This window comes from Photinus pyralis, unplaced genomic scaffold (genome assembly GCF_008802855.1).
Source record: "Photinus pyralis isolate 1611_PpyrPB1 unplaced genomic scaffold, Ppyr1.3 Ppyr1.4_LG1, whole genome shotgun sequence".
NCBI lineage: Eukaryota > Metazoa > Arthropoda > Insecta > Coleoptera > Lampyridae > Photinus > Photinus pyralis.
Window position 1 is genome coordinate 44590654 of NW_022170249.1, and position 16946 is coordinate 44607599.

Below are 16946 nucleotides of genomic sequence, written 5' to 3' on the forward strand. Positions count from 1 at the left end.
AACCTCCTTCATCACCCGCTGAGCTATTTCCCCAGCAAAATGGCCGCTTGTTATCAGCAGATGTGCATGTGGAAGTGACACAAGGGCGTCGGCACTCCGGTTTACGAAGGAAAGAGGAAGAAGAGAATCGACACCCACAAGTCATGCGCTGGCAATTGTCGCGGCAAAATTGCATGGTTAATAGATGAAGCCATCTATCAAATCGTTTCAAAGTTACGGGGGTCTTTCCGCAAGTAATAATGCTTGGTAACGGAGAAAATAAATCGTTACAAAGTCACGAAAATAACACGTTACTGGCGAGGCCTCTTTGGGCCCTTTTATTTTATTTTTCGAGTAACGTAGTAGTGTCATTTTACTGACGAGTTTTAAATAAATTTTACCCGAAATCGTATTTTAATGTAAAATTTGAATATAGACCTTTTGGTTAATGTTAATCTGACGGTGATGATAGGAGTCATTATAGACATTACCGATGTGACAGAGCGGGAGGTAAAGTGATAGGTACGGCCGGTAAAGTCACAGGCGACAGGAACTGTATTCTGATCAGGGAAACTAAAATTTCCTGACATAAAGTAGGCATGAAAACGAAGGTTTTATTTTGTTTTGGGTACAATAAGTTGATTTGACTAGCCATGATTAGTGACATAGCGCATAGATTCTCCCATAAGAAAAGAACAGTCAACAATGAATAAAATAAATAAATAAAATAAAAATATATCAAAAATGTGCTAAACGTCTTTTGTATTCATTGAATTATTTTAATCCTTGCTAACATTGCAGTCACGTATTGCTTCTAGATCGTTAGTAACCTATCCATATTTAGTCTTTCGCTCAAACTGATTGTGTGAACAATATTCACAACGATTTAGAGAATGTATGAAATGTCAACTAAATGGCATTCTATGGTTTATTTATTTTCCTTGAAAACATGTATAATATGACAACTTCATAGCTGCAAACGTCCTATAATTTAAGTGTCTTTCGCATAATTTCATCGTATAAGTCCAAAGAAAGGAGAACATATTTGTCGCACCGTTGGTCATAGAAATATATTTTATCCTTTACAAAGTTTACGTTGTAACCTTCTGTTCGTAATTGAACCTTCATTAGTTTGAAAGTGGATGTTACCGGAATCGATTTCATAACTCGTATAAACAAAGGTATTGCGTACGAAGGTAGGTTTTCTTTCAGACCTTTTAAGAGGTGATCCGTATCAAGTTCTAAGTCATCACTGACAATGGCGGCCATACCAGCCCTTCCTTCTGCGCTTGGTATCTACATTCAAAAATAAAGAGATATGTAACTCCAAGTCAACAATACCTGTACACCAAACACAGTAGCATCATTTAAATGGATGAGATTATTAATAACGTCCTCAACTTCACAGGTTGAAACATTCTCTCCTTTCCATCTATAAACACAAAATTGTTCACGTTGATAAAAAATTCAGTTCATACCTGAATGTGTCTCCTATTCTATCTATAAAGTAATAGTCTCCATCTTCATCTATCTCAAATACATCGCCGGTATTACAGTATCGATCACCAATTTTAAACGCATTTTTCACTATCTTCTTGTTGGTATCTTCTTTATTGGTGTAGCCTTCGTAATCAAGTAACCCAAACTTGTTGGTAATTTTAACTATAAGAACACCTGGCTCTCTTGTGCGACATTTAATGCAACGTCCATTCTTGTCTCTTAACGGTTCACCGGTTTCTCTGTCAAATTTAACCGGTACCATTGGACAAAGAAACTTTAACAGTAATGGTAAGTAACCTACACTGCCAACGGTGTTAGTCAAATTGACTAGAATATTATATATGTAAATAAAAGGAACTCGAGGGCACTACCGGGCGAACGTACCGAAACTACCGTTGCAATCCGTAGCACCATAGAATTCCAAAACGCGTTCTATACCAAACTTTGAATTGAACTGTCTCCATACGTGCGGTTTAAGGCCATTTCCATACATTATTTTCACTGGATGATTTATTTTTTTATCGTCAGATGCTGATAAGACATACCTGCACATCTCACCAATATATTGCGCAACCTATGGGACATTTATAATTATTTCGACTATTTCGTAGTTACAATGCGTTAGGGAATGTGGTAGGAATTAACTGCTAGACAGTTCCAATATATGAACAACAATTGCTATTTCTTCAAGTACAAATGTTCTGGTCTCGGAGCCTTTTTGGAATTGCCGTATTTTCCGTTATTTGGCAACTTTCAATGATATGCGCGAAAGATTAAAAAAGGATGATTAAACTTACATTACAGCGATATTGTATACAGTCGCTCCAAAAATTAGAAGCTGAAAACTTTTTTCTAAGCACAACAGTGTTACCCCATATAAGTGCTTGACCAACGCCCAACACTGATCCACTTGCGTGGTAAAGAGGCATTGGACAATAAATTACCGAATTTGGCGGCAGCAATATTGCAGTGCTTGATAATAAACTGTACCTAAGGATTGATATCGATTATATTATTGTTTCATTTAAAACTACTAACTTAGCGTGCGACAGCAGTGCCGCTTTTGGTAACCCAGTGGTACCGGATGTAAAGATAAACATTAGAACATCATTTCTGCGGAACTTTAGTTTTTGGATGAATGTATATGGATCGATGTTTCTCAGCTCAGTTCGCAGATCTATTTCACCTGAAAGACCTTCGTCTGCGGTTTTGCAAGGTAACTGATATTTTTCCAGGTTAGTGAATTGTTTCGCAATATCGTTAATGGCTAGAAAACGACTTTTGTAACACCTGATGATATCGACTTTCAAGTGCCTTCCATAAAGAAAGTCAGAATCCGAGCATGGAAGGTTTGTAATGGGATTTGATAGAGCAGACTCGGCTGAAACCTCGCCCATTTAAACATAAATAAATATTTGTAATTGATATGGGAGTCCAAACTCGAATTCGAACCATGGGCATTTTCATCATAACTTACTTGGGCCATAATTTGATCCATAAATGACAGCACTACATTTAGCAACACTCAGGGAATGGACCAAAGCATCTTTGACTATGTTCGTGTTGATTAAGGCAGGAACCACTCCAATTTGTGCCAAACCTAACCATAAGCATATGTATTCTGGACAATTATCTAGCATTATCGCAACCACATCTCCTCTACGATAACCTCTGCTTTCAAAATATAGGGAAACCTTATTAGACTCTTCTTTAACCTGCAGTGAAACTGCGTATCAGAAAGATAACAAACATGGTAACGCACTTTCGAACTTGTCCAAATTTCATCTTGAAAATAAAACAAAACCTTCTGGGGGTGAGTTGCTACAAGTTGGTCAAAATTTTCACACACCGAGCGTTTGTATTTTGTTGCGACGGTGTAAAATAGTAAGGTGTAAACTCTTAACGTTCTAAAATCAATCGACTCATGAATTGGTTCGTAATTGGCACCCACTTACTTGAATTCTTTTCCCAAGCGATTTAGCAGACGAGACCAACGCCCATAATTAAATATAAACAAAAGCAGTGAAATTACAGCTACTAAACACCACTAAAATAACAAAAAATTAGAAGTTTAAAATATGTTTAACATCTTTACCATTTTTTCCTGTAAATGACTCCTACTTTAAAGAGTAACAATAAGCCTTTAATCACAAAAGTGATATGAAATTTTTATAAACATCAACTCAGCATAATCAATTATTGTTGATAATACATACCAGGTCGAAGGTTAAATGTTCCAAAAAAACAGGCTTATACGATTAGTCTTCGAATTTAGTGAAGTAAGTACTAAAGCGAGAATGAAATCTATATTTTCCGTAAGAGTTTTTCCTATCCGATTTATTTGCTATCTGGCTACAAAAAATACGCACCAGTTTAAACTGGTTTATACTTACTTCAGTTTCTAATATTTAACGTTTTCATCTTGTGCTCATTCCAAATGCAATTTTGCGCCTTATTACAAAATGAGCTATCGCAAAAATTAAATTAACCCGGCTAACTTCACGGAGCCGCGAATTTTATCAGAAGTCCGTTTTTATTGTACAGGAACTCGGCGCGAATTATGCGCCGTGAAAATGAAATTTTGCACTCTAATATAAAATGAGTTTTGGCAAGAATTTAAAGTAATATTCAGTGCAAACCTGAACAATTAGAATTCTGAATTATCAATTTTTTGATCTGATGGAATAAACGTGAGAAACATTTAGAATTTAGATAAAGAAGCAAAGTACCTTTTTTCAATAATTCATGACATGATGCAGGATACGAAATATAGGAATGAAATAAAATTGTTCATATTGCCTTGAGAAAAATCGTATTGTTGAATTTTATTATATTTTTGCGTGTAGTTACACACTATACATTAACAAATGGCAAATGTTACAAAAATCTTTTTTTACCACCGTCACTTTCCTCTCGGTATCGTCGTACTTTTCGAAAGACCCATCGGTTCTCTTACAAATAGTAAAATAGTGGCCGATCCCGGCATCAACCGATGGAGGATAGAACATTATGGCCGCTCTAAATTGGTATTGCACATTTTCTAAGGTAATCGTAGATGGAATATCCGATATAGTTAGGGCCGGTGTTTCGTTCAAATCAATGAATAAGTTTGCAGATAACTTTAAGCTGTGTTTCATGATGCCATGACATTGACATTTTGTCGTTTTGAAAATGTTAGCAATTATATTTCTTTCAATTTCTTTTAAATTAAAATTATGCATGTTTATTGACATAAAAGGCAAAATATTCACATTTGTCTGGCCACAACTTCCACATATTCTACTTTCTGTTGCGCTCCATAATTGCGAACTACGATTAGTTCTCTCAATAACGAATGTAACATTACAATTACAATCTATGACCACCTCTTCATCAATTAACTTTGTTTGGTTAAACAAATTTCGAGCTAATTGCAACCTATGTACCTAAGTAGAAATCTTTGCCCAACTTTTTTGCAATGGTTTTTTTTGCTAGAGTTATTAAATCCTCATTGGAATTTTCATAAGCTGCTATTAATTTTGAACTGTCACACAATGCACTTGCTAATGCTTGTATAAAAGCATCTAACGGGCAAGTATTTCTTAAAAAGTAACGTGTGTGGTTCGTTATAAGCGGACGACTTTGATTAACAATGTTTCCATTTCTGATTAAACTGATTTCCACTTTCTTGTTGTCTGTCACAAATTGGATTTCTAGACAAGGTCTTCCATAAGCGGTTCTCTTCAATTTTTTCTTTCTGGCGTTTTTATTTCTCCAGTTTTCAATGATATTTAATTCTGAAACATAGGTACGTATACCTTGTAGTTATAGTTGCACACAAGCGTCATGGCGTCTTGTTTAACATACAACATATCCACCCTAATCTTTGCGCGTCCCGTAAATAAGGTTTTTCCATTATGGTCATTCCTATGAAAATTTGTATTGACCCTTTTTCTGGTTTGCAGCGGTAAGTTACTTATAAAGAGTGGTGACTTGCGCAACGCACCATAAGAATTTAAATGCAAAATTCGTAATAAGTATGCGATTATTGGCCCCACAAAGTATTTTAGAGCAATAATGTATTAAGATTTTGTGTAGAGAAAAATTTTCTGCACCAGTTAATGGTATTAGTTTCTAATTTTATTCATTATAAAGACGGAAAATCGTAAAATTAGAACCCGCACTTTTACCAATTATCTGTGATGCCATGGAATTTTATAAAATAAAAACGAAACTCTTATGTCAGTGTGACGTCATTAGATCACTTATTTTATTTTTTTCAATTCACGGTTTTCGTTCTAAGTGGAATTTCATGGTGCACTTTCTGCTTTAGAGCAAGGTTTATCAGGTTGCATGGTAACTTTCGGTCAATAGGAAAACAGTTCTCAGAGTACAGTGTGTGACGTCACTCCAGTCCTATTTTTAAATTTGACATGACACTGCTTTTGAAAATTTTAATTAATTTCGTCCAATTTTGAATATTTTCGATATTAGTTGTGTCCTTTGAAGAGGTACATATATAAGTTAAAATAACATACATATGTCTCCATGCTGCGATGTGTGGTTATGGAGAATAACAACACTTTTGAAACTGAGGGTATGTAAATTGTTATAAAAAATAGAAACAAGGCCGTGAAATAATGTTTTTTTACTAAGCTCTATACTTGTTTCGTTTTAGGATGTTCTTTCGTATTTTCAGAAAAACGAACACTAAAGGTTAAGTCTGTTTTCTAACCTCAAAGGCTACTCTGGATAATTATAAATATTGGAAGAAATGTTAGAAATGCGTGAAGCGATTTCGTCCGAGTACCAGCAAGAAACTCCCTTGTCAGGCCATGTTGTTAACATGCTGAAAATGCTTAGCTACAAATCTTTTAGCTTTTGGTATCAAATTTATTTTTTTGGTAGCATTTTTGTACCCACTGTTTCCGTAATACCTGGTTTTTGGGAGAAAGCGAAAAATTTTTATCTAAATATTTCTCACGTTTATTCCATCAGATCAAAAAATTGATAATTCAGAATTCTAATTGTTCAGGTTTGCACTGAATATTACTTTAAATTCTTGCCAAAACTCATTTTATATTAGAGTGCAAAATTTCATTTTAACGGCGCCGAACGGCGCATAATTCGCGCCGAGTTCCTGTACAATAAAAACGGACTTCTGATAAAATTCGCGGCTCCGTGAAATTAGCCGGGTCAATTTAATTTTTGCGATAGCTAATTTTGTAATAAGGCCCAAAATTTCATTTCAAAGGCGCCAAACGGCGCATAATTAGCGCATAATTCCTGTATAATAAAAATCAAATTTGTGAAAAAATCCGCGGCTCCGTGAAGTTGGCCCGGTAAATTTAATTTTTGCGATAACTCAATTTCTATTAGGGTGCAAAATTTCATCCTATCGGCGCTAAATAGCGCATAATTAGCGCCTAATTGTGCATATGTTTCAATTACAAAAATCACAAATTTCCCGGCCAACTTCACACGCCTCGAATATCGTATGGGAGTATTCAATCAACCATAACAAGCACAGAAAATTGTCGACAAGAGTGTGAGTGAAAAACTATGGAACAGGGCGAGGGGAAGGATTTCTTGGGATATATTGCCACTGTAATCAAATGTAGGTGCATCATTACATCTCATAGTCTCAGCAGGAAATCATGGAGAAGCAGCAAGTCAGGTACCATCTTTGGCTAAGAAAGTTAGATTTTTGGGATTGCATATGTTGTTAATTTTCGCTATGAATGTCGTACCGGATATGCTGGGTACTGCTCTTATTTAAGGATTGAACAAAATTGGAAAACATTGAGAAATCCGCTCTACTCTACAGCACCGATTTGTCGTCGTGCAGACGTTGTCAAGAAGAATTAGAAGGCCATAACGTTGACGAATGCAACAATTCAGAGTCAAAAATTGCACTGTTGATCCAAATTCCATATGTCCCCTTTTCTATACCTGAAATATTTACATTAAATTTATCCGTGTAATTATAAAGTCTTGGCGTCATTGAACCTGTTATTTTACATATAATGCTATAATAGCAGTTTAATATACTGTCGAGGACAAAAAGTGTACCTACACTTTCAATCCCGAGAAAAAACATCACAGCCTTGCGTTTTCACAATTGCCAATTCTCGAAGCTAATTTTTAAAATAAAATTATGTATTTCAGTTTTATACGGCAATCTCGGCTTAAAAACTTAATTTAAGTACTTATCAATATTGTTGGTGAAACGCCAAAACCATGGAGGAGGAAAATAGTGGAAATATTGAGGAACTTAAATCTGGGGCAAGATCATAGAACATATGAGAAATGAACATGGAAACCAGGCGCCCGCGTGCAAAACAACATCACCATATTATAGTAATATATATCTGTTTGTATTAAAATGATATTATATTTCTGCCATGTTTCATAAACAATAATTAAAGTTTAAATTAATGGTTAATACCATTAAAATGTTAACCACCATTGATTATAAAGTAAGTAACTTTTCTTTTCCATCTCTGCAATGGAACATATTATAAACATAAGTACCTACCGAAAAATAGTACCTATATTATGTTTATCTCTTTCAATTTTTATTAATAGCTTATTGTTTTTCATTATTACCTAAAAAGTTTTATTTGAAGTTAATTATGTCAGGATGAATGCGCCATTACTATTCGTGTGAACGCACCTTTATATACAAGATGTGCCTTCAAGTTGATAGATATATATACTTTCGATGAATGTTCTAATGTACGTTTTATGTTATATTTAATAAATAACTTTTGATTTTTGAAGATGTTGTTCTTCCACTGATAATAACAAAACTATGAAATAGTACTGGCATGTTTAGGCTAATGAAAGCAAACCTATTTACTGGCGCAAGACAATGGAGTTGTTGTCTCTAAGCCTTGCACAAAATAAAGTAATAAGTTCGTTATTCAAAGATCAATTACTACATGAATGAAATTATGAGTAAATCTAGTAGGGACTGTATTACTTGCTTGGTGGGGGATGGATTTTCTGGAAAGGAACTGTTAACGACTACAAACACTTCTGTTTTATTAAAATATCTTCGAAACGTTACGTTTAAACTTATGGTAAAAAAGTACATCAAGTGAAGCAGATATATTCCAGTCTACCCTATTTTATTTACACTCGCACTTTATTACTTATAATGTCTTCATACAACTCACTAGTTAAAGGTACGTACTCCTTTAGTCGACTATCAAAAAAATACAAAGGATCACTAATGTGATGCACATTAAAGCCTTCTGGTCGAAAATCTGTCTTCTTCATTTTGAAATTTCCAGTTGTTGGGATAACGGAAGTCACCCGCAGAAATAGTGGAACAGCGTACGCGGCTAATTTTTTATTTACTCCATAACTAAGTGCTTTAATATCACGGTTACGTTCTGGATCACATATAACCGCCATTCCAGCCTTGCCCTCGTTACCTGGAATTTCCACTCCAAAAACGATTACGTCGGCATGATTTAATAGTTTGCCGAACACTTCTTCAACTTCCATTGTTGAGACGTTCTCCGCCTTCCACCTAAAAAACCAGTCAGCAGAGTGTACGGCACAAGTAATTACTACCTAAAGGTATCCCCCGTTCTATCTTTGAAATAAACGTATCCGAGTTCGTCCATTTCCATTAGATCGCCTGTATTAAAGTATCTGTCGCCTGGTTTAAAAACGTCACACAAAATTTTACTATTTGTCTGAGCCTCGTCTGTGTAACCACGAAATTTTGACAGTATATTCCGCTCGATTCTACCGATTATTAATCCCACCTCATTGCAATCGCATCGTATACATCTGCCATTCTCATCTCGTATCGGCTTTTCTTCCTTTTCGTCGTATTTCACGATTTGGAACTTGTAGTACTTTGCTAGGTACCGTGGAATAAAACCAATACTACCGGCTTGATTGTCTAAATTTGCTAAATTGGAAAGTTAGTAACAGAATCCAGGTTTACACATACTTACCCAATACTACATTGCCTTCTGTTGCGCCATAATACTCAAATATACGTTTAATATTAAATTTTTTGACCAACTCAATCCATGTTTCCTTTCGTAATCCATTTCCGAACATTTTTATAACTCCATGGTTAACTGTTTCTTTTGGCGCTGCGTTTACTATATATCGACATATTTCTCCCACGTACATACCGGCCTACATGATAATTTGCTATTTCAAAAAGGCGATAATTAGTTACTTACTGTGCAGTTGTATGTTGCACACTCTTGAAAGTAAAGCGACGCCGAAAAACTTTTCCTGATGACACAAGACAAACCATGTAATAAACTCAATCCGATTGCCATAGCAGGCGTGTAGTGATAAAGCGGCAGCGGGTCGTAGAAGACATCATCTGGTGTGCATTCCATCATCAATGTACTTACATTAGCAGAAAATCTGTAACGGTAATTCGTTAATCAACTTTTCGTATGAATTTCGCATTACCTTCCATGTGTAATAATTGCAGCTTTTGGTAACCCAGTCGTGCCAGATGTAAACATGTAAAACAGCTTGTCACTGTGACTTAATGTGGGCAATATGTCCAAGTTTCCGCTTTCACAGGTCTTGAGCTTCTCCGTTAAATTTATCGCGTTGGGCATCACTTCTTTTGCATGCAAAGTGTCGTCGAATTGGAAAATTTTTATGTTTCCAAGTTGTGGAGAGATTTCTTCAATCCCTATAGAATGATGTAAGTAGTATAAAAACCGTTAAATTCAGTCAATATATTCTTACTATCCACATAACTTGTACCAAATATAAGCGCCTTTACTTGCGCCACCTTTAAGGAATGAACGAGGGCGTCGTTTAGTAAATTGGTATTAACTAAGGCGACAACGCATCCAATCTTAGATAGTCCTAGCCAAATTCCCACATATTCCGGTCTATTTTCGTAGTATATGGCAACGGCATCACCTTTTTGGTATCCTTCATCGGAAAAGAAACGTCCAATTTTATTTGAGAATGTATTAATCTGAAAAATGTTACGGTGTCATATTTTAATAAATTAATCATCAAGTTATGTTGATTTTTGAGAGAAGGGAATCTGACCAAGCTAATAATGGCCCTATGAACAGTCAAACTTAAGGATTGGGCACAGCAATTAATGGTAATTATTTTTGTTGTATGTATCTATATCTCAAGTTCGACCGACGGTCAGGTATGTGTTAGTAGCAGTTATATAAATAATAGTAATGCACAATGGCTAAAATTCGATATTAAATTTGTAAATGTGTAATTTCGGTAGGGGTCAAAGACTCATTTTTGAGGGCCATCATTTGCATCAAGGAAAATTCACGCCATTCCATTTCTACTGCATGCGTCTTTACAATAAAATTACATTTTATGAGAGAGTTAAAGGTCGGTAGTTACCTGAGAGTAAGTCCAAGTGTCATTTTCAAAATAAATTGCCACTTTATTTGGAGTTTTTCCCAAAACCTTCATAAATTGTTTATGAATTGTTAAATCATTTGTCTGAATGTCCTTTAAAATACGTTTAACACCTAGCAATATTCGGATACCCCTGCAATCTCCTGCTTTATTGCTTTCGTATAAATTAAATCAATTACGTACGCAAGATCTCGTCGATAAGTTTTTGCGATGATGTAGAGCCATTTACAACAGCTTTTTGTTAAAATGGTCCCCAGGAGGAACGTTAGAGCACTGACTATCCACCACTGAAAAGAAAAATGTAATTTCTTACTAATATACTTTTAAACGTTACCATGTTAATCCAAATTAGCTGCCGGAAACAATTAATACGTATTTTGATAGAAGTAGGTACCTCTTGAAGTTGATTGTGTATTTAATTGGATAATACGAATTTAAACAGGCGAACGTCTCAAACAGCACAAACCACTTTCACAAAAAATTGATGCCTTTATAAGAAAATTGTTGCTACATACGACTTTAATTAATCTTCGGTCCTTGTTACCTGTTTACCATACAACCAGTACATAGTACATAATGGTAAACAATTAAATATGAGAAAAGGTTATGTAGTTCTCGCAAAGTTGCGGGTATTTATACAGCTTACTGTCAATAATTTTCATAGAATGATCGATCAACTATACTAATGGCTAACTTAATCCTTAAACCTTGATTAGAGAACCGTCTTAATTAACCGCAGATAGTGGCTGAACCGCTGAAAATTATTGAAAACATTGTGGAAAAATTGTACATTTTACATTATATTACAATTTAAATGTATGTGTATTATGTGCAAAAACTGTGATGACGAAAGTAATACGAGGGGACTCCCATCGAATGTGACGTACGATAAGATTAAGCAATATCGCATATTATAAAAAAAACTACTTTTGGAAACCCGCACATGGAAGAACGCAAATTTGCCTTCATTTCTTCCACTTCGTTTAGGCATAATTATTAAGAGGGTGCGCTATACATGTTCTTCATCTTTGGTTCCACAAAAAAGTGGCAAGTTTGTAAGGACTTAATCTCGTTACCTGCGCAAGCATCAGATAAACGTTCAGTTTATTCGCAGAACATCCATTTCCCGGAAAACGGTCAGTTTTATCGTTTGTACGAATAAATTTGGTGCTTATATAAGATTTCACTGCTTATCAATGTTCCTTCTTTTTACAAGTAGGTACTCCTATTCATTTCGATTTCTACTTTCATAACTCTAAAAATTCAGCGGTCACTTGTCCTCTCCTATTTGCATTCTTCCAACAATTAATTTGGAACACTCACACCGTAAACTGTTGATATAGGTACTCGTGATCACGATGTGTTTAAGATAACATGACTAACTTTGAAATTGAATTACGTTTATAATTTAATTATGTTCGCCGTCCTTAAACTTAGAAGTATTATGGGCACAGATATAATGTTCTTTTAAGTCTGTGGTATGGGTAAGGTGCGCGGTACAAATGTTGAAAATTTTCTCAAAGAATAGCTTTGCATTACTATAGTATGTCAGTAATTATCGTAATCACCATAAAAACAATGCGAGCCTGATAAACGTAAGTAGAACGATAAACTTGCACTGCCAATTGCACCACTTACCTGCCCAAAATTCCAATTGTGCGCTAAAATTTCATTAAATTGTTAGATCAAGTGCAATTTTCGATTAAAGTTTTCGCAAAACCGTCGTCTTATTGTATACAATTAAAATTTTCCGGAAAACTTCACACTACCCTTGACATTTACTTGTATTTCAATGATATTATTTCCTCACTATTTTTGTCAAAAACACGGACAAACTGTTTTTTTTAATAAGGAAATTGACGAAACATATTTTATGAAAACATCGCGTTTAATGAAAATTACACGTCAACTAACTATTCCAGTAAATGTAGCAGTGTGAAGTCTTTCTGCTTTCCGTGATTATGACTAACATGGCTTATCTGGAAGTTCAGGATATTCTTTACATCTTTATTTTTACATATGTTTCATGCCAAATACAGCTGACGCTTTCGTAAATTCTACTGGGCGCTGAAAGTTCACAGAAAATCTTTTTAACCCGTACCGCACGGTGGTCAAAAAAGGAATTTTTTATAAAAATCTTCGCGCTTGAGGATGGACCATAAATGCGGTCTTTTACAAAATATATGTGAAAATTAGGCGCCAAAGATTTACTACGTGGATTGCACGAGCACGTACTACCATTCAAAAATCTTTTATTCAATGGTAATAGACTGAATAGAAAGTAGTTTCCACTTACGTTTGTATTGGGATTATTGCACTTAGCAATACCTGCAATGCAATCAGTAGGTACGTGAAATACTAGAATACACCACAACTAAATTTGAAAATTGTTTTGAATATATTGCCTTTCATAGACTTAATCAACACTACTCCAACTGAAAGACAAAATTTGTAATGAGTTAACTATAAAATTCGGCATAAGCACTGAGTTGCAATGCTTGTTAATTTTGTAAACTTCCAATTCGTGTTTAAAACCGATTAATGGTTATTCCTGATTACATCGTTAAAACCTAATTATGTTAATGTCTACTATGCGTTCCCCTGTCATTTCTCTATGTTTTTTTAAATGGATATATTATTGGATTTAGTTTATTTATGCTTGTTTACTTGCAACATGAAGATACAGGGTGTCCGTTGGAAAGGTATACTACTTTGTTTGTTTATAATTTTTGATTAAATGAAAGAGAATGGATCTTATATTGATAAATGTTTTATTTAATGTCGGCAATGATGTATGGAATACAATATCAGATAAATGTCCGCCTCTGTTAGCCTCACAAATGCGAGCTCTTTTGAGCACATTTTTCATTACATTCTCACGCGGTGTTTAATTAATTTCATCACGAATATTTTGTTTAAGTTGCTCAAGCGTTTCTGGTTTGTTTGTATAAACCTTGCTTTTCAGATATCCCCACAAAAAGAAGTCTGGAGCAGTCAAATCAGGCGACCGTGGAGGTCAATCAACATCACCATTTCTTGAAATAAGTTGTTGTGGAAAGAAGTCTCGCAGTAATTCCATTTTAATTTTCCATAATAAATTTGCCACGTCTCTACTTCACGACTGCCAAATATGCTTCCTCTCTGGTGTTTATCCAAGTCGTTTAAAAACCGCAATTGTGAAACCAATGTTAAAAAAAGGTGACACAAGTGATGTATGTAACTACAGACCAATCAGTCTGCTTTCTAGTTTTTCTAAAGTACTCGAAAATCTAATTAATAATCAACTTATCAATTATTTAACAAAAAATAATATCATCAATGATTCTCAACATGGCTTTATGAGAGGCAGATCGACTGATACAGCTTTATGTCAATATATTGCAGAAGCGGTTTCTGCAGTTGACAAGCGTCTTTTAACTGTTGGTTTATTTATTGACTTTTCGGCTGCTTTTGATACTGTTGACCACAAGAAATTAATTAGCAAAATGTTTCAATGCGGCATTCTAGGTACTACTCTCAATTTGTTTGAATCCTATCTTAGAGATAGAACGCAATGCGTTGAATTACCTCAGGGTCAGCGTGGTTTGTCTAAGCCCATTTTAACAGGAGTTCCTCAAGGCTCAATTCTCGGTCCGACGCTATTTATTCTTTACAGCAATGACCTGGTTTCGTATCTGAAAGAGGGCGATGATGGCGATTCTACATTTATTACATCATATGCTGATGACACAAATATATTAATTAAATCACGTTGTATAATGTCTTTGAAATTGCAAATAAAGCTCACGCTAGATAAATTAAGCACATGGTGCAGCAACAATAATATCATACTTAACGCTGCCAAAACTACTGTGATTCCGTTTGGCATAAAAAAATATGATTTAAATGAATTCAAGTGCTGTAAGACAACCAAAATGCTTGGGCTTACTGTAAGTTCTGACTTGGGTTGGTTTGCTCACATTGACACTGTCTGCAAATCACTTAGAAACTGTTGCTATTCTTTAAGCGTTCTTAAGAAGCTATGCAACAAATCAACGTTACTGACTTTGTACCACGCCAACTTTCACTCTCATATTCGGTACAATATATGTACTTGGGGTGGCAGTACTCACGTTCAGCGCATACTTGTTCTGCAAAAACGCGCTATTAGAATTATATGCTCTTTACCTTTCAATACGTCGTGCAGACCGATTTTCAAAGAATTAAGGATATTGACGGTAATAGACACCTACATTCTGGAGATATGTTGCTTAGGGTTTAGAAAGAAATCGTTTTTTTTAAATCCTGAACATGTTTACAACACTCGACAGAAGATGTACTTAAACCCTGGCAAACACAGATCATCATTGTTTCAAAAAAATTTAACGTTTCGAACGTGTCAAATTTTTAATGCACTACCGCCAAATATTAAGGCCATTAAAACCTACCAAAAATTTATATTTGCATTAAAACAATTTCTAGTAGAAAAAGCGTACTATCACCTAAATGAATACTTAAACATTTGAAACCTTTTAAAATATTTATTGCATGTTCGTCACAATTTTAGAATGTATCTTTTAATGTGTTTTTTAAATGTGTCGGTTTGTTTTAATATGTTATACATTTTTGTAATTTTAGTATTTGTGCTAAGTTTATTGTTTGTATGTATTAGGGACATGGTGTTGCCACCTACTATAAGGTAAAGCAACAACGAATAAATATATGATATGATATGAACTGTCAAGAGTAATGTTTATCAAAATGGCTGCAAAACAAAGTAGTATACCTTCCCGGCGGACACCCGGTATTTCGAAGTACGGCAAATTGTTAGGTAGAATTTAAAACTCTTCCTATTGGTGGTACCCAATAAGCGTGGTTTCTGGGAATGCATGCCCATAAGGTATATAATATTATGCTATTACCAACATTTTATACCACTAGAATTTCCCAATTGACTGTTTACCTACTTTTTATAAAATTAAATTTTATTATTATTTTTAAATAAGTGTACTTCAAATGAATTTTGAATTGATTGGAATTCGGCAAATAAAAGCTTTCGTTGCAATGTTTATATGTTGGTAGAGTGCCAAATATTGAAGCAGCATTTCCTCTTTGGATGGCAATATTAATTCGTTGAAAAAGGAAACTGCTTGCACGGGTATCGTTTGAAGAATCGGAAATTCTTTTTCCGATTTTATTAATGAATTTATAAGATTGTTCACTAAATACACCTCAAGTTTCTACAGCCACTGGGAAGAAAAGGTATGAGTTCGTCATATTCCGATATTTATTTATTTTAGCATTTTCGCTCGATGTGGCTGCGGATCCAGGACACTTGCAAGAAGCCAAGATATGTGATGATGCAAGCGTATCGGTGCATGTACGAGTAAAATCCCATAGGTACGGCTGGCTTGCCAAATTTACAGGGAATTAAAGTCATACTCATATCGTTGAATGAAATTTCATTCAACGGTCATACCGTCTGTCGTCTGGACGTTTGTCATCATCTCTGCGACAACTCAAACCACGGGCCCCTTTTTCATTTACTAAAGTACCGCAAATACAGTTATGAGGAACACAAACTGATGAACCACGCCGTAGACTAATGGCGATTCTAAAGCTATCATCATGCAAGTACCCAGAAAACTTACTGGTAAACTTGCGGGTAATTTAATGTCAGGAGATATTGAATTAAATTTAATTATATCATTAACAAGAGGAGTTGATAAGAAAGGCCAATTTGATGGGACAGGTGAATGATATCATTAAAGCTTTTTAATACAGAATCTAAGTCACCACCTATCGAACCATCGTCAAGATACCAGCAGTTGAATTCAGTATTGATTAATCTGGTAAGATTATCAATAGCGATACAGAATAGAGCAGGGCCTAGAGGACCCCCTTGTTGGACTCCCCTCTCTGAAAGAATTATTTCATATCATATCATATCATCATATCAAATTTATTATTTGTCACAAAATACATTCCATATACTTGTATAAGAACAGAACGTACGTAACAATGTGTCATGTGTAAATATAAATATAAATATTTCATTTCCATAAAAAAGGTATATGATGTATAACCATAATATTGGTAGAGAAATGAGTATA

The 16946-nt window shown here is 34.9% G+C and overlaps 2 protein-coding genes across 6 annotated transcripts; both read right to left on the reverse strand.

The window, feature by feature from the left end:
- Positions 1 to 81: 81 nt before the first annotated feature.
- LOC116170917 (long-chain fatty acid transport protein 4-like) lies at positions 82 to 3785 on the reverse strand. 3 transcript variants are annotated; one of them, XM_031487492.1, is made up of 11 exons: positions 3696 to 3785; positions 3575 to 3583; positions 3435 to 3526; positions 3242 to 3386; positions 2957 to 3194; positions 2518 to 2746; positions 2277 to 2469; positions 1864 to 2053; positions 1458 to 1806; positions 1321 to 1411; positions 82 to 1275 (listed from the first exon to the last, which is right to left on the reverse strand). In XM_031487492.1, the coding sequence occupies exons 2-11, from the start codon at positions 3575 to 3577 to the stop codon at positions 964 to 966; spliced, it is 1842 nt and encodes a 613-aa protein (XP_031343352.1). In that variant the 5' UTR covers positions 3578 to 3583; positions 3696 to 3785; the 3' UTR covers positions 82 to 963. The 3 variants fall into 3 exon arrangements, with proteins under 3 accessions (XP_031343352.1, XP_031343342.1, XP_031343333.1); XM_031487482.1 differs by having other exon boundaries at positions 3575 to 3599; positions 3696 to 3773; XM_031487473.1 differs by having other exon boundaries at positions 3575 to 3620; positions 3696 to 3771.
- A 4771-nt stretch (positions 3786 to 8556) lies between these two features.
- On the reverse strand, positions 8557 to 13326 carry LOC116170934 (long-chain fatty acid transport protein 4-like). 3 transcript variants are annotated; one of them, XM_031487521.1, is made up of 10 exons: positions 13151 to 13326; positions 11189 to 11304; positions 11038 to 11141; positions 10837 to 10987; positions 10201 to 10438; positions 9913 to 10144; positions 9672 to 9864; positions 9435 to 9624; positions 9043 to 9388; positions 8557 to 8998 (listed from the first exon to the last, which is right to left on the reverse strand). In XM_031487521.1, exons 2-10 carry the CDS (start codon positions 11189 to 11191, stop codon positions 8596 to 8598), a joined length of 1860 nt encoding a protein of 619 aa, XP_031343381.1. In that variant the 5' UTR covers positions 11192 to 11304; positions 13151 to 13326; the 3' UTR covers positions 8557 to 8595. The 3 variants fall into 3 exon arrangements, with proteins under 3 accessions (XP_031343381.1, XP_031343372.1, XP_031343363.1); XM_031487512.1 differs by having other exon boundaries at positions 11189 to 11398; XM_031487503.1 differs by having other exon boundaries at positions 11189 to 11608.
- Between the last annotated feature and the right edge of the window lie 3620 nt (positions 13327 to 16946).